This window comes from Mucor velutinosus (genome assembly GCF_035048745.1).
Source record: "Mucor velutinosus strain NIH1002 chromosome Unknown tig00001540, whole genome shotgun sequence".
NCBI lineage: Eukaryota > Fungi > Mucoromycota > Mucoromycetes > Mucorales > Mucoraceae > Mucor > Mucor velutinosus.
In genome coordinates, this window is record NW_027041893.1 from 835,001 (window position 1) to 861,752 (window position 26,752).

General features: G+C 39.1%; 5 protein-coding genes across 5 annotated transcripts; 1 reads left to right on the plus strand and 4 right to left on the minus strand.

The window, feature by feature from the left end:
- Positions 1–9,383: 9,383 nt before the first annotated feature.
- Positions 9,384–10,044, plus strand: SDS23_1 (cell separation during budding; the record flags this gene model as incomplete). The annotated part of the gene is made up of 4 exons (XM_064823683.1): positions 9,384–9,416; positions 9,475–9,577; positions 9,636–9,790; positions 9,853–10,044. The coding sequence occupies 4 exons, from the start codon at positions 9,384–9,386 to the stop codon at positions 10,042–10,044; spliced, it is 483 nt and encodes a 160-aa protein (XP_064688508.1).
- Positions 10,045–10,100: 56 nt separating this feature from the next.
- Positions 10,101–12,742, minus strand: ATC70_004380 (uncharacterized protein; the record flags this gene model as incomplete). The annotated part of the gene is made up of 4 exons (XM_064823684.1): positions 10,101–10,804; positions 10,868–12,367; positions 12,434–12,648; positions 12,711–12,742. The coding sequence occupies 4 exons, from the start codon at positions 12,740–12,742 to the stop codon at positions 10,101–10,103; spliced, it is 2,451 nt and encodes an 816-aa protein (XP_064688509.1).
- Positions 12,743–12,916: 174 nt separating this feature from the next.
- On the minus strand, positions 12,917–14,100 carry ATC70_004381 (uncharacterized protein; the record flags this gene model as incomplete). The annotated part of the gene is made up of 4 exons (XM_064823685.1): positions 12,917–13,241; positions 13,297–13,708; positions 13,763–13,935; positions 13,991–14,100. 4 exons carry the CDS (start codon positions 14,098–14,100, stop codon positions 12,917–12,919), a joined length of 1,020 nt encoding a protein of 339 aa, XP_064688510.1.
- A 328-nt stretch (positions 14,101–14,428) lies between these two features.
- Positions 14,429–18,027, minus strand: ADE4_1 (amidophosphoribosyltransferase; the record flags this gene model as incomplete). The annotated part of the gene is made up of 3 exons (XM_064823686.1): positions 14,429–17,443; positions 17,503–17,638; positions 17,693–18,027. 3 exons carry the CDS (start codon positions 18,025–18,027, stop codon positions 14,429–14,431), a joined length of 3,486 nt encoding a protein of 1,161 aa, XP_064688511.1.
- Positions 18,028–25,319: 7,292 nt separating this feature from the next.
- ATC70_004383 (CULLIN_2 domain-containing protein) lies at positions 25,320–26,534 on the minus strand (the record flags this gene model as incomplete). The annotated part of the gene is made up of 1 exon (XM_064823687.1): positions 25,320–26,534. One exon carries the CDS (start codon positions 26,532–26,534, stop codon positions 25,320–25,322), a length of 1,215 nt encoding a protein of 404 aa, XP_064688512.1.
- Positions 26,535–26,752: the final 218 nt, after the last annotated feature.

The window sequence follows — 26,752 nt, forward strand, 5'->3', positions numbered from 1 at the left end:
TGTAATGCTTGCTTCATTTCTTGGCTCCTATTGAAGTTTATCTTTAAATGATTCTTTGCTGGACTTCACATGGACATTCATGGGTCAAAGTTCATTGTATTCACTTCGCTTGTTAACTGAAAATCGAACGGAGCGAAGAATCAGTTCCGTTGACTTTTCACAACGCTATACCAAGTCAACACAGCATCACGACAAACAATAAATGAGGAATTGGTCATACGTGAGCTCAACGTCTCTTTGTCTTTTTCTTCGCAGTTCCGCAATTTCTATTACAAAAGTTTTGCATAACCAGTTGGTGATCATGCGGCATTGGCGAAGTGCCTTAACAGCTGGGCTTATGCACTATGCGCACGGATGCAAAGAAGTTATCGTAGTTGAAGTTGTGTCGAATCCGAAAAGACGTATGTTATATCAAAATGAAGTAACAGACTCACAAACTGCTGAAACTACCTGATATCTATAGTCATTACCACAAAGAGAGTCTTTGCAAACTTCTCGTTTACAGTGTATAAGGAATTTCGAACAATTCTCGACGATCAAGCAATCCGTTCAACAGATAAAATCATGCCCCTGCGCGGATAGGTAAAGGAACGAACATTAACAGTATCAAGCCCCAACCAACGAAGAAGGCATGCCCAAAACAAGACAAATGGCTTGCCTAGACTATGTCGTCCTGATACCATTGCTACGGTCATTATTATCAAGCAGACGAGAGAAGCTCATTGATGTAATTCATCGTGGTAGAAACCCATCAAACCACTGGATCAAGAATCCGATAGGAAGCTTTTATCTAACAAGATATCAAGAGTACTTCCATCACTGGCATTTACATGCATGTACCACGAAGAATTATGCATTCTATTCTGCAAATACAACAAAGCTTGTCTATAATCGCCATCGTTTTATCAGTGAGTCTGGTGTCTTGTTTACAGAATAGATGGCTGTGCGTACGTTAAGCTTTACAATTAAAAAACTGAGAAAAGCATAACCGATCCGATTCATTTTACCATGGGCGCGATACAATGTAAATCCTTCTTTATTCAAAAATATATAAGGTGAAACCATTTTATCTAACATCCATTAAGCATTTTCGTGCGAGAAATGTCTTTTAAAGTTATTATGTGGGGAACGTTATACATAATATAGAAGTTGAGCATGAGCTGAGATATATAGTATATTGAGATCACTTTTTTGCTTTTCAGATATTGCAAAAAGACATAAATGGTACCATCAAATGGCTAATCCGTATCCTGGTTCCTGTAGCGTGATAGCCTATGGCCTTTCGTTCCTGAAAGCGGATTTCAATTCTGACAAACGCTCTTCCGTTAAATTCTACTAGGAAGAACGTTCTATCCTGGATCATCTCTGTTGTCTGTCCCTGACTGGTGGTTTATGAACTCTTACGCAGCACATCCTCGTTAATTGGTTTACGGCTTATACAATTATCCCGTATTCAAGATCAAGGCACTATTGCTACTACAGCATTGTCAAATAATTATAAATGTCTTCGAAATTTACTAGTTTTAGACCTCATTCAATCTTGGAGTAATAACAGTAAATATGTTCAATTCTAAGTGAATTTCCTCTATTTATATCTCGTTATTCTAAACAAAGATCACTGTGTCGAAGTATTATAATATCTATATAACTTTCCCACCTAATGATAGCTTTAAAAGACATTCCTCACATTAAACTATTGTACAAAAGATTATATATTACATAAAGCCTGCACCTTATCTTACTTTTATATAAACAAGGATTTACGGTATATTGTATCTATATTTGAATACACTTTTATTACAAACACAAAATTATATTAAGTGACAGATCAATAAGAAACCAACTAGTTGTAGACCTTCGTTACTTCAACCTCTTAGCCAATCAGATTGCTTGAAAACTCCGCAAACCTAAAAAAAAATTTGCGAGGGTTTCCCCCTACTTTGATGTGAGGCAAAATTTTAAGCGCCGCTAGGTATATCAAATATAGCAGTGTGCGCTGTCATCAAATTTCCCTCAGGTGCTAGAGCATGCCTTACTTACACCACCTAGCTTTAGATTCAGGCGTTGAGGCTCTCAATCATCACTAAAGTAAGTAGCGATAATCAAGTGGAGGCAGCCTATCCATCTCCTAGTCTCGGATAAAGTCTTGTTGAGCTTCAGCGATAGGCACATCCACCACAACGTAATAAAGAGGTATGCTTCGAAAGAAACATAATAAAAGAAAAAAGGAAAAGAAGAAAACAACATACTACTATAGGGGTATAGTAGCATGTAGATAAAAAAGGAACACTCACACAAAAAAGCGAGTCAAAAGAAAAGCATTACAACAAATACAACATCAAAGATGTTCAGAACAGCTCGTTGTTGTTGCAACAAAAATGCATGCATGAGCAATGTGCATGGTGGTAATAGTCGAATGTCAAGCAACACAAACACGCACAATTGCATGAGCAACAGCAGTATTATAAGTGTGCAATACAACATGATGACTATTGTTGTTTCATGTGAAGCGACAGAGGCAACACAGACAACAACCCACGGTTATATAACAAAGTAGTATTACAAAGGCAATACAGTTATATAGCAGTGCATCATGTTTGTTGTTTGTACATACGAAACAACAACATCGCAAGCATGCGTTGAGCTGATCATATCACAGCCAACGAAAGAAGAAGAAAGCGCAATAAGGCAAACGTCATGAATGCATTATCACAAGAAAGGAAGCAGTAATAATAATATAAACATTCAAAAAAGTTTTATATCATTGCGACCAGAAGAAAGAAGATACCTACCACTTACCACAGCCACAGATACATCAGAAGAGTATAGGCAATTACCAGAGATAGACCAGAGAACGAGCATGCACCAAAGATAGCAGACCAGGAGAGATCAGACTAGCAACAGTAATACCAGCAGCAATACCAGAAGCAACACCAGCATCATAGAAAAACCAAAGAACGAACGACACCAGAGACCAGACAAAGATTAAAGAAGCAGCCACCAGAAATAAAGACCAACGAAGCAACCGCCAGAGATAATAAACCAAAGAAGCAAATAGCAGAGATAGCAGAGATAGCAGGGAAGCAATGGCAGCAGCATCCACATCAAACAGGCAAAAAAATTATCGAAACCTAATAAACAAATTCAGTTAGTATTCATTCCACGCCTTCCAGTACTCGTTATCGAATGGTACCTACTATATTCCACTTTAAAAAAGCAGTATCAATTACTTTTAACAATACAAGGCCTTGTTATCAGAAGCTAGAGTGTTATTTTCAATCAAAAGGATCCCCAAATGAATATGGTTTGATACTAAATGCGATTTGCAAAAAGGATAAAAAACGAGGGTATGGAAAATGAGAGGGCGCCCTAACCGACGTCACGACCAGTAGATTTGGCCTCAGTCTTCTGCCGAGGCAGCTTTAACTGCTGCACTTTAATTTAAATTTCTGCAGTGGGTATTTTCTTGTTCAAATTCGAACTGATTTCACATTCTTTAAACGTTTTTGCTAAATTTGACTATGAAAATTGTCGTGGTTATACTTTAATTTTTAATGCATTTATAAAGAGTCAATGAAGGCGCATCGAATGATGCTGACTACTTTTAGCTTTCAGACCAGAAATTAAGAGCAATCTTGAAATATTTAAAAATAGGTTTTCTGTAGAAATGTCAATATTTAGCGTATGAAAGTCTCAAAAAAGTACTTTACAATGTTGCGTATCATCTTTACGGTCAATTTGGTCTAATATGTATTATAGGAAAAGTCTTCTTTTTTTGGGTGAAAAACACAATTGTTTGATTCTTTAGAATTTTCCCTTGCTAATACTCATGAAAAAATGAAAATTTTCATGAATTTGCAATGACCAAAAAAAAAGAGATAAAGAATCAGGAAGTAAAGCGTGGCCAAGAAAAGGCGTGTGGTGCCATTCCAAGCTCTCAAAACGCTTTGTGGCATGAGTTATTCTTGCTTGAAAATGGCTAGACTTGAACAGAATTTGACCTGAAATTAAGGTGTAGTAGGTTAAGTTGCAAAACCAGCAAGTAAATTAAAATTCTGTCTAATGACCCAAATGTTCTGCATCTTACGAAACTTATTTTTCTTAGCGGTAGACGCGCTTGTTCTGATTCTAAGGCTCAAATGTTTCGTCTTAAAATGCGCGATGATTAAAGTAAATCTAAACCGTGAGCAGCAATGCTATTTTATAAATTTAAATTTGATGACTTGCATGGATTGAATGAGATACTTATTAGGTCAACAGATTACTTTTGATAATCGTTCACAGCAGAGAAGCTATATCTAACTGTGGAATACATCCACGATGATCTGCATTCCGACAGTTCATCCAGTTATTAGATTTAGATGTAAACTGTATGTACACTGGATTATGTTGTGCCAGAAGGGCAACAACTGTCTATAAAGATTAAGGTATTCTTGATGGGTAGATATGTCTGTGTTGTGCAACAACATGGACAAGCTATGATAAGTGAAGTGCATCTCAGCTATCTAAATACTGAGGTTCACCAGATGTGATAAGCGTTGTACAAGATAAATTGCTACTTTGGCATTCAGAACATAGTATAAATAGAATAACTCTTGTTTTCATCAATAAATCTTTAGTTTTTGTGTCTGATCTTATTCAAATAAGTCTTTTGTTTTTATAATATCGAACTTTTTTTATAAGCTGCAAATAATAATTCTTTTATTCTTTGTGCTTAACAAATTCATGCCACAAAGCGTTTTGAGCGTTTGGAATGGCACCACACGCCTTTTCTTGGCCACGCTTTACTTCCTGATTCTTTATCTCTTTTTTTTTGGTCATTGCAAATTCATGAAAATCTTCATGTTTTCATGAGTATTAGCAAGGGAAAATTCTAAAGAATCAAACAATTGTGTTTTTCACCCAAAAAAAGAAGACTTTTCCTATAATACATATTAGATCAAATTGATTGCAAAGATAAAATGCAACATTGAAAACTCTTTCTATGAGACTTGTATATGCGAAATCTTGAGATATTCACAGAAAACCAGTTTTCATATTTTTGCGAATTGCTTGTTATTTTCAGTCTAAAACCTGTATTTAATTAGCACCATTCGATGCGGCTTTTTAGTTCTCTAGAGATGTATTAGAAAGTTGGGTGCAGCTACGACAGTTTTCATAGTCAAATTTGGCAAAAACGTTTGAAGGATGTGAAATCAAGTCAAGTTTGAACACGAAAATACCACTGCACAAATTCAAATTAAATTGCCGCAATTACCGCTGCTACGGTACAATACTGAGACTAAATCTGCAGGCGGTGACGTCGGATAATATAGCGTGCTCTCTCATTGTTTCATATCCCCGTTTTTTTTCCCTTTTTGCAAAACGCGTTTAGCATCAAACCATGGTGGTTTTGGAAACCGTTTAATTGATCATAGCACTCTAGCTTTCGATAACTCTATCTTGTACTGTTGGAAGAACTTGATACTGCTTCTTTGAAATGGAATATATTAGGTGACATTCGAAAACCAGCATTGGAAGGCGTAGAATTAACACTGAGTTTGTTTATTAGGTTTTAATAATTTTTTGCTTGTTTGAGTGATCGCTGCTGCCATTACTTCTCGGCCATCTCTGCTGCCTGCTTCTTTTGTTTATCATGTCTGGTGGTTGCTTCTTTGGTCTTGGTCTGGTCTCTGCTGGTATCGTTCGTTCTTTGGTTTCTTTATGGTGCTGGTGTTGCTGCTACTGCTAATCTGGTCTTTCCTGGTCTACTGTCTTTGGTGCATGCTTGCTCTCTGGTTTGTCTCTGGTGATTGCCTATACTTTTCTGGTCTCTCTGTAGCCGTGGTAAGTGGTAAGTATTTTCTTTCTTCTGGTCGCAATAATATAAAACTTCTTTGAACGTCTATATGATTGCTTCCTTTCTCGTGATAACGCATTCATGATGTTTGCCTTGTTGCGCTTTTTTCTTCTTATTATTTTTCTTTTGTTGGTAATGTTTCCTCTGTAGCTTTACATGAAACAACATTAGTCATTATGCTGCATTGCAAACTTATAATACCACTGTTGCTTTTGCAGTTGTGCGTGTTTGTGCCATGCTGCTTTACATCCGATTATTACTACCATGCACGTTGCTCATGTATGCAATTTTATTGCAACAACAAGCTGTTTTGAACATCTTTGATGTTGCGTTTGTTATGCTTTTCTTTGACTCACTTCATGTGAGTGTCTCTTTTTGCCTACATACTACTATACTCGTATAGTATTATATTCTTTTCTTTTATTATTATTATGTTTCTTTGAAGCATACCTTTTTTTACGTTGTGTGGATGTGCCTATCCCTGAAGCTCAACAAGACATTATCCGAGGCTAGGAGGTAGATAGGCCGCCTCCACTTGGTTATCGCTACTTACTTTAGTGATGATTGAGAGCCTCAACGCCTGAATCTAAAGCTAGGTGGTGTAAGTAAGGCATGCTCTAGCACCTGAGGGAAATTTGATGACAGCGCACACTGCTATATTTGATATACCTAGCGGCGCTTAAAATTTTGCCTCACATCAAAGTAGGGGGAAACCCTCGCAAATTTTTTTTAGGTTTGCGGAGTTTTCAAGCAATCTGATTGGCTAAGAGGTTGAAGTAACGAAGGTCTACAACTAGTTGGTTTCTTATTGATCTGTCACTTAATATAATTTTGTGTTTGTAATAAAAGTGTATTCAAATATAGATACAATATACCGTAAATCCCTGTTTATATAAAAGTAAGATAAGGTGCAATCATTTGATCTAGCGTCTACCAAACAGTTTTATTTGAGGAATATTTGGCAAAAGATGTATGATTGTTGTCAATTATTATGTTTAAATCTTTTGCATGCATTACATTGAATATTCCCTGAATAGCAACCGTAACGTTTTTCTTCTGTACACAATCCTTTCCAATAATGGTCCAAATTCTTTGAGGGCTTCGCTATATGTGTGTTTTCATCTCCCATGTAGCTTTTTGACAGAGACAATGCTTGATGAACCGTACCTCTCTTGAAAAATGTTCGCTCTGTTTAATAAAATGAAATATAAGCCTATCATAATAGCAGAGGGTGGATTTAAGTAATCCTTTACAGGCGGTATTGCAGACTTTATTTTTGGGCACGATGAGGAGGAGAGGTAATGTAGTAGAAAGAAAGGAGGCTCTTTTTTCTTCTTTCTGTTATTTTATTCGAGTAGTAACAACGAACTGCTGAGAATTGAATCTTGTTTATAAACAGCAGGAAATGTCTATTGATTTTTAATTAGCATCATAAATATATCACATTGGATCGACCATTTAAATATGTAATTGAAATTTCTCAGCAACAACAAACAAGCAGCTGATTACAATGATTTCATGACTTGAGCGTCAATGATGTTACGCAAACTTGAATCTAACAACTTACTCAGATCGAACGAGTTGCTTATCAGCTTAGCAGGACACGTTTGGTGGTTGTCCACAACAAAGATACCATATCTAGCCGTGAAACTAGACATAAAGTATATCCACGATGTTAAACATTCATATTTAATGAGAAATGACCGAAAACCAACAGGCTCAGTCAGTGTCAGCACAATTGGGGAAGCAAACAAAACTTTTTATCAAAGTCGAGCGAATAGAGATTTAGGATATCTGAAAATTTTATAATAAAAGATTCGACACCAAGAGATTGTAGTGAAATCGTGTTTATATGGTTTCACGGAGGATCTACACTGCTAAAAAGAATAGCTCCAGCCAAATTGTCCAAACTCAATCGCTCAAAGCTAACTTTGCTACAGCGGTGTATATATAATTACTTTTGTGGATTGCTACTAGTCATACCACGCTTTATACTTAATTTATAGACTTGGGCACCTTGTGGAGATTTCTGTGCTGTTGTGATTAAAGTAAAACGTGTTTTGCCATTGTGAATTCTAATTTAATGGCTAAACCACCCCAATTTTTGAAAGGAAGCATAGCAGTATTAAGTGCCCTGACGAGGACTTATCCGGCAGAGCAAACACAGGGGAGCAAAATTTAGCTAAAAGAGAAGAAGTGTGGTTGAATTGGCAGTTGTGCATATAATAGTGCGTGTCGAAACACTGGTTTTCTTTATATCGGTTCCTTTACACTTTCCTCGCTTGATTATTTGGCAACAAATGTAGCGACTGAAAACCACTTTATATGTTTAGCAACCCCTCAAAATGGGTATATAGTCTTCCTAATAAAAGGTCCTCTTTAGCATCTACATAAGGCGTGAAAAGGCTGCTCCACCTTCTTGGTAAAATGCACTGCACACCTGCGGCCCTTTGCCAAACCACAACAAAGCAAGATATCGCCAAGGGGCTCTCAGTACAGCATTTTCTGACGTCTGATCTATTAATCTGTGGCCCGTAATTACTTGTAATTAACAGATTTTCATATGAAGGTCATGTTTCAACATTCGCTTATCTCGAAAAGCATTCAAAATTGATGCTTGCTGAGTCGGCATGCAGTTTTTGGTTATGGAGTACCCTTGCAGCTATTTCATATCAAGAGTGTCATGATCAAATGATAATGTTTTCACTTTGTTTATTATTGCATCTAGGTTTATGATCTTCAATATGTATGAAAGATTATCACGTCAATTATAAGACATAGAACCTTTCTGGTTTGTTACAGGCCATCAAACCGAATTAAGGTATGCATTAACTGTTGTTAAGGATATAGGTCAATCGTAGTTCGATCTACTCAAAGATAAATAAAGAGGAAGCCGTATTCAGCCTTGTTCTTTTTATAAATGTTCACTTTTGCATTGTACGCTGATGCGATTGTGGTTCAACTAAATGCAACTTGATCGTGATGTGCCAAAGAAAAGAATCCTGTCATCTGAAATGCAAAATGATACTATACTTTTAATTAATTAATTGACTATACGTCATGCAGGCATTTATTTGGATATAGGCATATACTGTAGATGTGTACAAGGCACTGTGTCATACTGGTTCAAATTTCCTATTTTGATCGAAACGATATATATATATACAGCTGCTAGTTGTGTCAAACAGCAAACACAATCAATATTTCACTGATGAGGGAAATCCGGTTATTGTCAATAGAATGGATGTCCTATTTTAGAATTCCAAGCCAAGACCTAGTAGAGGGTTATTAATATACAACTAGTACTTGATTTTGCACTTTTTGCATCATAATTGGTGTATTCGGTAATAGCTAAAGAAACCCAGTGACTGAAGTGGGCTAAGCTTATTGGAGCAGTGCAGAGTTGCAAGAGGGTATAAAAAGCATTTTAATCTAGTGTTCTTTTATGCCCCTTTTTTCCTCTTTCATACATTCATCTGTGTATTAAAAAATGAGTAATTTTCCCTCAGGTTGGTTCTTTATTCAATCCAGATGCCCACATAAAATGGTACTTGATGTTAGCTTGGATTCATTAAAGGTAAGTAATAGGAACGGGCTCCTTCTTGCTTAAGACTAAATTACATTTCGCTTAAAAGGCAGCGGCTAAAGTCGTGGTGTGGACTAAAAAGACAAAGGATATCGATAATCAATTATGGATGTATGATCACGGCTATATCATCAATAAGAATTCAGGCATGGGTAAAGTCGAACGAAAGAAATAGCCATTTCCAACAAAAGTACTAAACATCTCAAACAGTTTTAGATGTGCAAGGTGGTATTTTGGAAAGCGATAAACAAATCATTCAGTATAAACGCAAGATGATTGAGGATGCACAGAATCAGAGATGGTATTACCGCGAAGATGGTGTTATATACCCACAAACAAACCCAAACCTTGTCCTCGATATCAGAGTAAGTAGAGCATCGCTAGGCGCATTGGCAGGATACTCACCAATTGGTGAAAAAAACGATAGGGCAATTGGACTAAACCAGGTACAGTCGTGTTACTTTATGAGAGAAAATACGAGGACAATGAGAATCAGTTGTGGGATTTAGTGCCTTGCGATACAGCTGATGCCTCAAGTCTTCTCAGTCCATCCAAATCCTCTGACGAAGGAGATGAAGATGAGGATTATGCATTTAGTTCTGCAAGTTATGCTTTGTAAAAAAAATAGGGAATAAAATAAGCATTGTGTATATATCATATAAAAGCACTTTATATTTATTGCTGTTGATGCTTCTTCTTGTTCTTTTTGGTAACCACTTTGAATTCGGGAACTGCCACAGTGGAAGATGTAGGCAATATCACATTCAGCTTTTTACCATCCATGTCTGCCTTTCTGCGTGTCATGAAATCGCTTGCAAATCGGCGCCCATCCATAGAAGTCGAATTCGCATAAATAATGTCCTGTATAATTTCAGCACAACTACCGTCCATTGGGAAGCTCAGCAGCATTTGTAATATTTCATCGCCATTGACACCCGCGTTCAGATTTCGTAATGACAGCTTACACCATCTCAGAAAGTCTTCGCTGGGGCCTCGAGGTTCGCTTTTGATGGTGGGATGTCCTGATGCAGTGGTACTTTGAGCAGATGGATGTTGCTGCTGCTGCTGCTGCTGCTGCTGATGGTTATTGCGTTTGAGGGAAGTAGGGGGTATGGAAGCTGTCATGGACAAGTGCTTTTGTCTACGAGTAATTGGCTTTTCCCAAGGATTGTTTTGCTGCTTATTTGGGAGGCGAGATGTGCTTGTGTTCGTGGAGAAGGAAGGGCTGATAGTGAAAGAGGCTCTTGATGATACAGAGGACCATGTATTCGATCTCGGTGTAGGACTGGTGTGTTTCTCCTCTTCCTTTCGAACCTCATGCAATGTTTTTTTCTCTGCTAACGCTGATGTCGAAGTAGGAGCAGGATCGGATAAAGCTGCTAAAGGCAAGTAAGCAAAAGACATTCATATTATAATTACTGGCAATGCTTGGTTTTACTTACATTCTGTGTCGTCCTCTATATCTTTGGATGTCAGTCTTTCCGTGGATTTAGGAGCTGTCAAATCCAGGTGATTCAACGCTTCTGCTAGTTGATCATTTACTGCATTTTCTATATTTTCCTTGGTTTGCGGGGGTAGAGGCGATACAGAAAGTGGAGAAAACTCGAGCACTGAAGTCGTCAACGGTAGTTGCGGTTGAGGACGATCGGGCAATCCCCACACACTGTGCCCTGAATCAGCCACAGTGGGTGTTCCAGGCACAGAGTTCCATCCTTTATTCAATGCGTTAATTGACATTGGTTGCTGCTGCTGCTGTTGTTGTTGCAATAAGAGATTCTTGTTTTGATCAAAACCCAATCTTGGATTGATAAGCATGTCTTGCTGTTGCTGTTGCTGTTGTTGTTTTTGCTGTTGTTGTAATAGGATTCTCTGTTGAATCTGCAAATGTTGCTGTTGATTCTGACGCAACATGTTTAGGTATTGCTGTTCCATTTGCTGACTGATGGCCTGCTGTTGCTGTTGTTGTTGGAACTCATTCATTGCAAATCCAGGGCTATTCAATGGTTCCACAGAGGATTGTCTTTGGTGCAAGTGAATGTCATTCCCACTGTCCAACCAAGAATGACTGCTTGGTCTATCCCAAGGTGATAAAGGCGTGCGAATGGAGCTGTTCCCAGGCAGTGGATGACTGCCACGAGTCAAGGGCGAAACGAAAGGTGTGTTATTGCCAAATGGAGATGATGAGGTATTGGCACTGAACATATACCCATTGCTGTTGCTGCTGGGAGTAATATCACTGCCTCTCAATGCATCGATGGTATTGTTGTCCATAGCAAAACTGGCAAAGGTGGGTTTGCTTGGTGCAACATTTTGGAACTGATCAAACGGCGTAGGTTCTGCTCGTTCGCTTCTAAACGGGGCAAATGGCGAATGGCTAAACCCAGAGGTGATGGGAGGCCTCAGTGTGTTGATAATGCGATTGTCTTGCTGACTCGCTGGCCAAGATGTAAAAAAGGGCGTTTTGGCATCATTGACCTTTCTCATCAGAGCAGAGAGGGGCTCAAAAAACGGCGCATCTTCTCGCTTGACGTGCAATGCATGATCAAAGTAGCCGGCCTCAAACCATTCCTGCATCTCTAAAGCCGTAAACGGGCCCTGCACATTGCCTAAAGGGTCTCTATACATCCATTGATACGATGTGTGATTGTCGCTGGTGGCAGTGGACACAGGCACAGGCGGAGATGATGATGTTGCTGTGGAAGTAAAGAAGCTGGTAGTAGTAGGATGAGATGCAGCACGTCGATGTTCGTTGCCGTTTTGGAAGGTTGTGAAAGAGGATGAAGGGATATCATTTCTTTGCTCGAATTCAGTGTTTCCAAGAGGCAAATTAGATGGTGTACCCAAGCGAAATACGCCATTGCTATCAAATGTGCCCAAATTCTCTTTCTCGTCCTGGCTCCAAAGAGGAACATCGTCTTCTTCGCTATACTTTCCAAGGCCATCTATTGATAGTAATTGTTACACATCCCAGATTTCAATATTATTAGCTTAATTGACTTTTTTTATACCAGTGCTGAATATATCCTCGTTTAGAGGCGAAAGAGGGCTTCGAGCCTCATCCACAACTGCGAATTCAGAATGCTTTAATTGGACAGAAGGCTGTGCGTCAGATGTGTACAAACTGAGCATGTACTCTTTCGAGTATTTGTAGGAGGGTTGATTAGAGTTAGTTTTCGGTTCGTTTGCATTGCTGTTGTTGCCGCTATGATTGCCACCGCGCATCCTATTTGTAAATAGAGACGATGAGCCAATTGCAAACCATAAAAGCATATTGAAAGTACATACCATTCAGGGCCAAAGTTCATTTGACTAGTCATTTCTGTAGTGTTTTATCAAGCGACAAAGAAAAAAGAAGAGAGAGAGAGAGAGAGAGAGGGAGAGAAAAGAACAAAATGTGGGGATTCCTTCTTCCTTTTTGAAAACCTTAAAATAGCTGTAGATGTGTAGTAGCACAAAGAAAAACAGGGCAAATTTCATGACGTCTTGTTTATTTAGTTGATGGTCTTTGATGGTGCAAGAATGGCAACAGCTCGATCCAGATCACCGGTGGAAACAATGATGTTGGCCGTCTTGAACGTACTCAAGTAAAACATGTTGATTTTGGCTTCAATGGCTAAAGGCTTGGACACATGGCGCACGATACCGCATCGCTCAATGTTGGATCCAGAGAAATGGACCTGAATGACGCGCAGTCCAGCCGCATCTTGGTCTCTCATCAGTGCGCTCTCTGGAAATGTGTCCAGTATCTGTGTATCTGCTATCAGTGACACATCCTCGTTGGTGTTGACGAATGAACAAAAGCGCTTATCAAGAGCACTACCACAGTATGAAGTGTGAGTACACGCACGCCTCCTATATAACCTACACTTACTCGTTTCCACTGTGGACTAGATCAGGATAACACAGTGTCTTGAGTACTGTATGAACCCAGCCTGATCTGTGATGTCGATTCAATCCCACACACTGTAACTCATTCACTAGCACATTGATGTCCAACATAAACTGCGTTGGATCCACTGGCGATAGACATTCTGCAGATTCAAGCTCTTCTGATTCTACCTGCTCCTCCTCTACTGTTGTTGTTGGGGGTATATTCAAATATTCGTCTTCACCGTATGTCTCTAGACCATCACATCCATACTCTCTTAGTGCCTGCATCACTTGATATAGTTTCGGCTCACTGACGAGCACAAAATCTGTTTGATATGTGGATATGTATAAAATAGAGAATCGTCCTTCTGCCAATGGCTCTGATATTTCGCTGATACGTTTACCGCCGAGCTCTGTCCTTCAGTATGAGCGCCATTGTGTGATGACTGGTAAATCAATGAGTTTACCTTGGCCGTACTCTTCATCCACCTGCAATACTCGAAATACACCACTCGCGACATCGAGAACGGGACAACTGGCTGCCTCCAGGGCAGGTAAGAAATCTTGCTCTACTGCCTTTTCATTAGCTACAATTGAGATACCATACGCATTTTCAGTGAAGGAGAAAAAGTATTCGTTTCTGCAAGCACAGAGAGTCAACACACATGATGAATTTCAAAAGGCCAATTACTTACGCATTTGTGTCTGTGAATAGGAGGATCTTGACAATGGCATGAGTTACTTGCGCTATATGAGACTTGGGAAAGTTGATGATTCTTAATCTCGGAGGAAGTAATGTGATCATAAGATTTGATTCAACATGAAAGAAAAGAAGGATGGCTTGTCAAGATTTTTTTTGGACTATGGCTTTGGGCCGGTGATTCAATGTTGGATGGTATCACTTTGTAAGACCAACAAGTAGAGATGCGGTCTATTTGATCTCGCAGTGTTTGTATAGATGCCCACATATCCATACATTCAGGCCAGATTAATACACCATAGGCCTTTGCACTAGCAATTAGCTGACAGATGCATTGACCTTTCCTACAATAACAAAGAAATACCCATGACGCTCAATGACTCATCAAGAGCACAACAAGCTGCCATTCAAATGATGATCCGAATGATTGATCCTAATACTGCCCGAAGTAACCTTTATTTAATTGCTGGATAGCCTTTTCATACATGTTTGGTGAATGATCCATAAACATGGTCCTGGAGAACATAATCTCCGAGAAGCGTGCTTGCACATCATCACATCTGCTAAACTTGACCATATGGGCCCTTTTATGCTTTGATTCTACCCGTGTATTCGTATTTGGAGATGTTGAGACATGCGATGTCGTATTAGACTCTGTGTGCTGCACCAATTGAGGCACAGATTCAATCAGGTACACGGTACTAGGAGGAAACAATTTTTGCGAAAGCATATCTGCTCTGAACGTCTTGATCAGAGCCCAAAACCATTGATCTTCCTCCTCCTCACTGTGCTGTTGATGCTCGTCCTTTTGCTGCTGATGGTTAGCAGAAGAGGAAGAAGGAGAAGGCCCTTTTTCTTGCTGATAACGACCAATGACACGGTTTAAAATCTCGTCAGTGACATGGCTGTCTTCATGCAAACTGACAGCAATGTTCTTGAAATCTTTGAGTAAGCCTAGACTGAGACCACTGACGATATCGTTGCCATGAACGACGCTGGTGACCAGGCCAGTGCAGTATTGACTCAGTTCAAGCGACATGACACAGGGAGACCCATACGTGTAGCAGTGGATAGGTCGGCCTGCTGGCAACCCTGATAGCTCGGATATCACAAAAGGACATGATACCTTCTTGATGGACGCAGCAGCAAAGGAATCCAAAAACTTGCGAGGCAGCTTACTACCGTCAACATTAGAGTCGTGGTCTTGATTGGACATCATGCGCCTTGACAAAAAGTGCAGTTTCTCTTCGCTCCAAAGCACACTCAGTAGAGAAGCGACACCAGCACCAAGCGAGTGGCCGCACAGCACGAGTCCATAGTGGGGATAGCTCTTCAGGCCCTTCTTGATTGCCTCAAACACCTTGCCCTTTTGTACAGCGAGTATCTGTGCTGCCTCTAGCATACCGCCATGCGCTACATATGTTCGCTGATGCCCCCCATTCGCTTCTTCACCATGCGCAATGCTGTCTGTAGGCAGTGTGAACTCCCTGTAATCACATGTCAAGTCGGTCAGCACATCTCCTAATCCCAAGGTACCTCTGCAAGTCAATACAATCGCCTCAGCGTAATGATCCACCGTGACATAGTGGACAAGTGCATGTAGCTTAGAAGGACTCACAGAGGAGAGAAGGTGGTTGTCGGTGTAGCTGGAAAGTAAGATATCTTGGATGGAGACGCCCGTGTGATGAGCAAATGCATGATGATTGGGGTGATGGGAATTGGGAAGTACGCTTGGGATCTTGCCTATGCCCAAGATACGCATGAACGATTCGCCATAGGCAGCGCTTGCATAGCGTATAAAGTGTGCAATGTTGCTGATAATGTGCTTCCGGGGGAAATTCTGTGGGTTGGGCTCCTGATCCAATGATGATATTGAGGCTGGTTTGCTATGTAGTTTGGCTGGAATAGAGGGAGAGCGTATCAAGGAACGCGATGTGGAGGGTGTTGCAGAAGAAGGTGCGTTTGGAGGAGAAGATGAAGCGGGTGTGGTGTAGTAGGTTGTTGTTTTCAGCGTGCGGGCGATGCTGGATAGTGAGGTCAAGCTGTTGATGGAGTTTGACTTTTGCAGGTAGGGCATATTGTTGCTATTCTGCTTCGCTGTAGTCAGTGTCGGCACAGGTGGAGCATGCGAGTGCTTATTAGATGGTTTCTTCTTTTTACCAACGGTTCCTCCTGCACTGCTACTGTTGTTGTTGATGGCATCGACTCCCTTTTGGAACAAATTAGATACACTCTTTTTCTTGTTGAGGTTCTTCATCTTGAGACCGCTCCAGGACATGCGCCTTTTAGGCTTGCTCTCGGGCTCAGAGTACGATGAGGGGTCGTGAGCAATGTCATCATCACCACTGAGGTCCATCAAAGTGGGTGCATGAGGAAGTGGCTTGCTGCTGTTGCTGATACTGCTACTGTTCTCATGATGAGTTGACGCAACGCATTGCGTGGATGATTGCTGCTGCTGGAGTGTGGTTGATGTACTCGTCATGGTGGTAATTGGGCCCTCAAAGGTGTCTTCCATGTCTTGCTCGTGATGAGACTGATTCTTCACCAGGCCATACTTTGTTTGCCGTTCGACTTTTTTTCGAGACAACTTCTTTGACACGGATGATAGCATGATCCTAAACTTGTTGTTTACTGGACGGCCTTTGTTTGCATGATCCCAGTTCTTGGGTGTTGAATCAGCATTTTCTGTACCCTCAGGTACAATCATAGCACAATCCCTCGGTTGATGTTCTACTTGATGATCAATGACAGCTATAAACGATTCTTTGTCTTCTTCGTTCGTTCTCTCCACAACTTGCTTGGCGTTCATTTGTCTATTTCCGTTAACATCAATGGGTCTAATTCTGGTGGTTCTAGTGGTGATGCGGTTTGTTGTCGTGGTGATCTCGTACATGTTGTAAGGATTGCCGTCATCATCCAAGCTTAAATCAATGGATCTGCCATTGAGAGTTGAATTGGTGGCGGAAGATAGACTGATCAGTGAGGTGCTATTGTTGTTAGGACTGATACTACGCTGATCATCATTCTCATCAGCCACGCCATGCTCTGTGGATGTATTGACGAGTATCTCTTCCAACTCATGAATTACGTCCGTATGCTGCTGCTCTAGAGTGGTGGCTGATGACGGCCGTGTTTGAGTATTGTCGTTTTGCTGGTACTGAACCAATGCTCGAGAGTTCTCTTCTTCCTCCACCACCAGGCCCTTCCACAAAACTGTTATCTTCATGTGCTTCATTGTTCGCTTGTGTGTGACATTCTGGAGTACAGCAAATGCAGTCATTGCTTTGGTGAGGCCTGATAGTATAGCCACTTTGCCGATTTTAGTTAGTGGAAAGTCAGGATCGTTCATCAGCTCACGGTGAACAAGTGTGATGATCGAGGCAATTGCACGAGATGACTCGTTGGACCCAAAAATGCCATCGATAATGCCAACAGACTCTTCGGCAGCCTACGTGTGTGGTTGTTGTAAATAGACGGTTACCTCCATGAACAGCTACTGGGACTCACCATCAATCCATATTTGATAGAATTGGATGTAAATTGCAATCCAGACAATGCAAATAGCTCTGCCAATGTAAACGTGTGATGGACAATATAGATGCCCAAGTTGGTATATTTGTCCAGTACTTGTAAAAACCCACTTCTGTGCAAAATTTAGTGGATGTTAAATACGCACGGGAAAAATGGTGTGCCTTACTTTTCATCGTCTATTTCTGTCACGGCAGTTGATGATGAATCAGTTCCATTTGCGATAGTAGTGATTGCCGTAGACGTTGCTGTCAATTCGTGTAACTTTTTAGCTGTGGAAAGAGCGTTGATCAGCGCTTGTCTAGATAAGCCAAAAGTGAGAGATGTGCTGTATTTTGCTGATTCTAGTAAAGCTTCTATAAAGAGTGACGAGCACCGAAGTGATAAACGGGCTGCTAATGCTATCGCTGTAATCAAACTAGCAATGTTCTCGGGTAGCAGTGTTGGCGATGCATTGTAGATTGTAGCAGAATACTTGGTGAGCTGCTGTGTAGAGACCACCATATTATATGGCAAGAGATCAAAATTAAAATGCGAAAAAAAAGGGGGTAGGTCTATTCAAAAGAAAATTCCAAGCGTATTTTGTATCTTAATATCAAACACCTTTTCTGTATTTGGATACATGTGTTACTGAATTCAATACTTCATGTGATAAACAATAAAAAAGAGGGCTTATTAAAATTGCTTGTTTGATAAAACCGGGTACCTAATAGCTCCTTTTTTGCTAGGAATAGTTACATGGTTTCATCTGCTGACTGACTGAATATCAACATTCATTGTTATTAGTCAATTGATCGTATATTCATCATCTCTAATATAATGTTTTGCTTCTATTGCATTATATAATATACAGTACCATGTGAATTACGAATGTTACTTTGAAACTGTCGAGCTGAATCAATCCAATATATCACATTGCAATTAAAACAGAGAGGATTCAGGTACAGAATCCCGTTTTTGGATCGAGATAAAATGATAGTTCCACATGGCATTCTGGTTTTTTTTTTTTTTTTTTTTTTTTTGTTCAGAAATAGAGATTTAAATAAGCGTGCCATCAAGCCTCAAAGCTATTTACCGAAATACAACCATTTCCACGCAGACTATCGTCGTAATAGGCCCTGATACCTGTTAGGTTTAAAGATATACTACACATATGTATGCATTAAATTGTGCATTTCTATTTAAGCAAGGTATACAAAGCAATCTATTTCTCTGCGCATGTTTACAGGGAGTATGCTGACATTGGCAAGTAAGCAGCTTGACTATTATTCATCCAAACACCTCGCAAGCTAACCATTATTATCTACGGCTTCACCATACCCGCCACGTATATGAAGCTTAGGCATTAGCAAGTGAATCAGTAATGTTCGTCATTTTGTTCATTGCCACATAACAGATTTACTTGATTTAAGTGTCTCTTTGTATATCAACATCATAGTTATTTGAAGGCATACAGCATTTTGACTGTACTTATTGTTTGATCACAATGATCTCATAGATAAAGATATTAATAGTATCAATACTTTCCAGATTATTGTTCACTGCCGTAGGCTTTAAAGCGGGTATAGCTTTGCTGCTGCATCTCTGATAAAGTTACTATGATCTAACTCCTTCACATGCTTGGAGTATGAGATTAGCAATGAAGATCTGTCGCTCGAGGCTAACTCGGAAGCCACATAATCTAACTACAAAAAAAGTATATAGTGAAGCGATTTTCTCTTACATGATTGTGTAAAGTGAGAACATACATTTATTTGTTATGCGTACCTAAACCCACCCTTCCCGAAAAATCAGAATTTTTTTTTTTTTTTTTTTTTTTTTTTTTTTGCTTGTAAATTTAGAGCTTATTAAATAAAGCAATGATGAGGAAAACCGAGTTGAGTATATCTAGTTCTTTTCTTTAACAGGAAAACGTGCCTCATTTATTGAATTTCTTATCATTTCCCCTTTCCTCATTTTGTTCGTATGCTCATGTTACGGTTTCTTCAAATGCTCACTAATCTACGTCGAGATTGCATCTTGCTCATACATATTAGCTGATATTCCTTCCAAAAAATGGTACCTTGAAAGACAACATTACTTAGTTAAGATGTACCATCATCTATATAGTATTGAGTGGTGAAATAAATACAAAACACTTTTTTACCCATGTATCATTTCTAAACCGAATCTCTAGATGCGAAGAAACACCAACTACAAGCGCAGATCACATCAGATCATAAACGTTAACACAAAGCTGCTGGATTTAATTACGATCCCAGTTATGACATGTTCAAGATAATACATTGCATCTAGTATCCTATCAAACCCTCTAACAGTTTACCCTCATATCAAATTCGTTAACTTGAGTAGTATATAAACTTTCTTATTTCCAATATAATAAACAGTATTTTCAACATGACTTAGACGCTTTTTCTGTATAATTTAGTACGAATCATTAATTATCATAGACGTCTTCAAAAGGATACCATATCTGGCCTCAGCTAAATCCAAAAAAGACAACTTTAAAATTTTTGAATTCCGATTTCCATTTCGTGTTCCTATTTGGCACCCCGCTTCTGTTAGGATGACGATGGTACAATTTAAATCTGTGTAGCTAGCATGGCTGCTGAGATATCTGCGATTGTTGAAGTTTGCAAATATTGGACAGATGCTATTAATAAAACTTTTTAGATTACTATATAACGGTGAGGTATATGTGTAATAAAAGTTATAGAGGGTACTTTGGTTGAGTAGGGGATATTTGACTTGGGCTTATGGAAGGTAATGCGAATGATTAATGACGGAAAATAGTCAAGATGATGGATTTTCAAAGGGCCATACCGCTGGATTTTACTAAGTGAACGAGAGGTTCAAGCTTAGTAACTTCTGTTTCTTTTTCAATTCTCTATAGGATGGTATAGGTTCTATAGATTAATTCTTGAACTTTTAAAAATCCTCTGCTTGTAGCTCATAAAATATAAGATTTTGAGCAAATTTATGAAGGGAGCGCACATTTGGTACTTGAAACCCTTACATTATAATAGATATAATGTAGAGCTATCGAAATGTTTTTGTCTTGTGCAAATCCGGTGAGTATTTGTCGAGATATGGCCAAAAAAGGGTATCATGCAAAATCATGGATTTTTTACGGAAATCTGCCTGTGATGGCAAGGGAAAAATCTGGTGACGATTTTTTGGTCAGGACAAGATTGTCAATATTTCATGATAGAGTTATGCCAGAGCTTCAAGCAATAGCTCATTGGATAGGAAATTTTTTGGTCTACAATGTTTGGTAATGCTTAACAAAATGTTTTGACAACAGATACTGATTAATCTTTATAAAACAGTCAAAAAGTCGCAAAATGTATCTCATTAAATATCAGGTGAACAATGTACACCAGAGACTTGAAATGAATACCATTGTATTCTCCTTGCAATTCTCTACAAGTTTTATATAAGTTTGAAGGGGTGGTTACTATCAAGAAACGCGTAATTTTAAAGTCGATAGATTTCGGAATCCCATGGATCATCATTCAGAACAATATAAATTGAAGCTCCGTTGACCTTTTGCACGTGTACATCACATAAGGATGAATTTGACCGAGCATTTTAAAAATCGGAGCGTACGAAAAGGGCCATATTAACTTGCTGGTTTTAAGTTATCAATAGATACTTGACATGATGAAAAATCTTGCTTTTAAGATTAAAGAGTTGTAGCTTGCTTTGTTCGATTATAGTAAGTCTTCCAATCTAAAGTATGTATATTCCCCCGCTTAGAAATAGCATATCTGATGTCGATTAACTCAAGAAGTAAGCACTTCCAATGCTAGGTTTCCCCTTAGAAATTGATCCAATATTATTACTCTACAACATATTTAAGTTTGATGAGATTCTAATTTTATCACCTATGAAGACCTGGATGTACAAAATGTTTTTTGATTTTGAGGTTTTCAAATTTGGACGATCGAACATCGATTTTTGAAAAAGTGATGCTAAAGCTTTGAAAGTAGCATGTTCTTATATCAGTTTTTTGCCAAGATGACGGTGGTGTAAACGAAATTTGCGTAGGTAGCATGGTTGTTGAGAAAAGGGAGATTTTAGAAAAATAGTTAATTATGAATAGATGCTGCTAGTAAAACTTTTTAAATTACTTTGCGAACGTAGGCTGTATGTGCAGTAGAAGTTGTAGTGGAAAATTTATTTGACTAAGACATATTTGTTATGGGGCTATTGAGGGCGGTGTCAATGAGTAATGACGGAAAATAGTCAGGATGATAAATTTTCAAAGGGCCATACCCTATTGTTAAGCACAAAGAATAAAAGGATTATTATTTGTAGCTTATAAAAAATGTTCAATATTATAAAAACAAGAAAAGACTTATTTGAATAAGATCAGACACAAAAACTAAAGATTTATTGATGAAGACAAGAGTTATTCTATTTATACTAAGTTCTGAATGCCAAAGTAGCAATTTATCTTGTACAACGCTTATCACATCTGGTGAACCTCAGTATTTAGATAGCTGAGATGCACTTCACTTATCATAGCTTGTCCATGTTGTTGCACAACACAGACATATCTACCCATCAAGAATACCTTAATCTTTATAGACAGTTGTAGCCCTTCTGGCACAACACCTACCAATTGTCAGATGCTTATATATAGAGATAGTATATGCAATCTGAAATCTGATCGAGATATATATGGAAGTAGATATGAAGAGTGCGCAGGAAGATATTATAGCCTTTTAGTTGAATGGATAAAAACGTGTCTTTACTACTATTATTAGATTTGGATATTGTTGGTTTTATCCAATATAGTTTGTGTAATGTTGTGTGCTATCCAGGTTAAACGCTGTTTGATGTTCCTGGTAGCTGGCGCTTTAGGTTTAAACCTGCGCTTCTTACTCTTGTTTGTGTTTAGCCTGTCAATGATATCCTGCAGATCTAAATCACTGTCAGAATACTCTTTAACCCTGACAAATCTGTCGTCTTGTGAAATGGATCCAATAGGTAGAGTTAACAAAGAAATAGAGTGAAACTAATATGTTATATCAAATGTTATAGCAAGATCTCACACTAAAGGTTTTAGGCTATTCTTAGGTCCTTTGGGTAAATCATGCTAATCATGATTTACAAATCAATTGTTGGGTAGATAGTAAACCTATTTGTATTATAGTTCATCATCATGCTGTAAACCCTAGCATAATGAAAAGTATATAAATGCATCCTTGGGATGCATTCTCAATAAAAGTGTAATTCTTTGGCAGATTCAATTTTACATTGTATTTTGACATAACAGTGTACTAGAGCTGATTCGTTTAAAAGTTACTGGCAGATAAATGTAAAATTATCAAAAGGTTTCCGCATAGAATGTTACAAAGTGTTTTTTTTATTTAATGGTGTTGTGAGTATAAGTAACAGATTTAGATAAATGTATATGTCTCAGCAGTATAAGTGAGAAAAAAAAATAACCTTTATTATTTTTGATATTCATATCAACTATAAAAGTTACTAACAAAGTCTGTGTGCACCTGTGTCGTGTGTATAGGTATAGTTTTAGAGTAGACTTAGATAAATGTATATAAAAGAATAGAATTGAGATATAAGATGATCTTTATTGTTTTGCAAACTAAGTTGATATTTACACTAAATTAAAAAAAGTTACACACAAAGTCTGTGTGTACCTGACACCTGACAATGAAAAAAAAAGGGGGGGTGCTTGCTTCTTTTATACTGACGCCGAAAGCTCACGTCTGGGCCACACTTCTTTATATAAAGACGCTGATGGTCTCACATCTGACATTTAACTAACATTGAACCCTTATATATGGTGAGAAAATCTTAATATTGTCAAATTGTGGTTTTCTTTAAATATATCACATTTTCATGGGTAAGAATGTAATGAATTGAAAAGTTTGAAATTGATTTGATAGACTTGACTATTCCCAATAACGGAAAATAATTTAGTTAAAATGTAATGGCAGAAGGTTCTTTAGATTATTCCGGTAATATAAGTATTGCTAGTTGCTGACTAGCAAATTCAGAGTGAATTCTTTTGGAGTTGTACTGTATAAACGTGCATCCAACTACTATCAAGGTAAGCTCTAGGCCATGGTATGGTATAGCACCACGGAGGTTTCATATATCGGATACTGGAAAATATGAACACAAAAGCGTCATCGTAGTTAATCAGAGATTAAAGGCTCTTCTTCCCAGAACATGGCGTATCTGATCAAGTGATTTCTTGTTTGCTATTTGGCTATGGATTGCGTGATATGTTGTTTCAAGGCAACACTTGTTGGTTGATGAATTCGTAATAATAAGTCGATGATAATAATCAGTTGTCAACTGTATCTAAAACGAAAGCAAAGAGCTTCTTTATTACAGGGCATCTAGCTTGCTTAAATATGGTAGATCCCTGGTTAATGACTACTACGTTGAGATGGTATATAAATAGCAGGCCACTGGGGCCTTATGGATTGTTGGTATAGCTTGTTGAGAGGTCACCTAAGTCGATATGTTTCATGTAGTGTAGGTGGATCTCGATATCTTGACATTGGGGAGATTGAATGTATTGTAGTTCCTGAGGCACCTGTTCACACACAATTGACTGGACTTGTAAACATAGATGTGATGTGATACGATAAACATCATCTATGCTGCTACACTGTAAAAGGTGGCTTGAGGAGAAAGTGAATGTAGCCTAAGATGCATGCTTGTATGCAACAGATGAGAACAAGTGTTTGGTTCTATTATGACAATCTAAAACGGCCTTGAACGCGAGATAACGCAGCTCAAATGCACTCAGATTTTGCTGTATTAGGCACACTAAGGACTAAAAAGTGGAAATACCAGTATGCTGATTGCCCGTATATGAAGTAGCTACGTGTATATGGATGTAGAGCGTCACATAAGAATCAGATCCACACATAATATGAAGGGTTTTCATGTGTAAGTAGAGGGTCAGCTTGAACGTAGTAGTATTATGATAAGATACACAAGGGTAACCGGTAGCTCGAGCTGTCGCTGTGCAGGTTGGTTCTCTACCTTCGCTACGCTTCGGTGAGAACCATCCGAAACATAAACACTACTCATATGATTAGTGATTATATATCAATCAACAATCAGGGTTCTTCTAACATTTTAGCTATATTAATTTTGGGATATTAGCCAAAGGCCCGCGGCAGCGCGAGCCGTTTGAACGTAGGCTGGTTTCCACCGAAGCGAAGCGTAGGTCAGGAAACCACCCGAAGTGCTGAAAGGCTCGTAATACTTATTGATTATGTTGAAAGATGCTGTTTATTGAATGCATTTACAACTTATATTTATACTATTTCTACGATCGATAATTACTTAATCAATGGAACTTTCGGGTAGATATAGTACTTAATATAGCAACTGATAATCAGATCAATGCCCGCTATCAGTTTCCAGAACCTTCGAGTATACGCTGGCGCCTTTTAGTGGCTTTTTTCAAATCTGGCATAAAGTTAAATTTAGGCACCACAAAATCATCAGTTGGCTCGTTTAGCTCAGTTTAACGTTGATTTTTATTATATACATGAATTCAATGGGAACTCGATGGGAGCATTAGCCTAGAATTCTAGAAACAAAAGAGTAGCAGGTACAAAAAACCCTTAAGGGGACACTAACTAAGAAAAAGGGAAAAAGGAAAGTGTGGTAGTGGCAGAGGAACGGCATGAATACTGGTATTGTTGATTTGATCTGGAGGAATGACCAACGGATGGGAACTTTGATAATTACTTACCACCGTGGCATCGCACCGAGAAAGCAAAAACAACAAACGTTCATCAATGAGCAGAAAACCAGAGCGATCCAGGATCTGGATCTGGTGGGATCACAGCCAGAGGATGCACAAGGCAATCAATGGCATGCAACAAAAGGAGCAAAGCAGACCAAAAGTACGGTGGACCAGCTGAAGCTTTGTCTGGAAGACAGTTCAGAGCATGATCAATGCGATGGATACCAGGTGGAGCAGGTGGCAAAGCATCAAAAAAGGTACGATCCAGAGCGCGACATGTCAGAAAGTGATCTCGGGAGATAAACTCACCGGTAGTGCACGGACATTCTTCACGCATATTGGTGAAACGTCCAAGACGCCACCGCACAAGACGACTACGAGCAGATCGACCAATAGGCAGATACAGAATGGGATCTGGACGAGAGACAGACGGACGACAAGCACGAAGGAGAGTCTGAGCACCAGTAGCAGCAGCGGTAGCAAGTTGACGATCCACTTGATCTTGCCAATACGAATCAAAGATTTCAGTAAGACCAGCAGTGGTGAATGGCGGCGGATCAGATAGTGTCAGATACAACGGGTTTTGACAAATAAATCTGTCTAGACGAGTGTACAGTAAGCCACGACGAAGCAGAACCAACAAGCAATCATCAGGAAGAGTATCAGCACGAAGAGCATAACGTGTTGTCAGAACGTTATATCGATGCTTCATGCTGGGAATACAGGTCAAATGTTTGGCAACATTGTACCATGTACTACCAACAAACATACCAACCAATCGATTTTGCAGAGCATCAAGAGCCTTGAAGTCACGGAAAGAGAGATGCGATATAGCTAAGCCGTATTCCAGCTTGGGTCGAATAAAGCTTTTATACAAACGAGCACAAAGCAACAGAGAAAAACCATTTCGATTGACACCAACCGAATTCAGCAATGCCATTGTCTTGATAGCACCAGAAGCACGCAGATTGAGAATCCCAGGGGCATACTGACCTTTATATCTAAACGGCATACCAAGATACGTGAATTCCTCTACCACAGGAAGAGGTTCACCGTATAGAGACAATGGATGACGAGTAGAGGCAGTAGGAGCACAAAGTACAGCGCATTTTGATGGTTTCCATCTGTAGCCAAGAGAGAACGAGTGATCTGAAGCGACATCCAACATGGTTTGCACATCAGTACGAGAGCCAAATATGGCCACATCATCAGCAAAGAGCAGGCTATTCACGCAAACACTAGGCATCCCAGGTGGTGATACCATAGTACCGCGACTGACAGCAGAACGAAGAAGAGCAGGCAGAGCTCGTTTAGCTCAGTTTAAGATTGGTTTTTATTTATATGAAATTTAGTGGGCACTCGATGGGAGCATAGCCTAATTTCAAGAACAAATATATAACAAGTAACTAAAAAAATCCTCCAGAGCACTTTCAAAAGGACAAAAAATGCAGTGACAAGAGTGCAGGACATGGAGACTAGTGG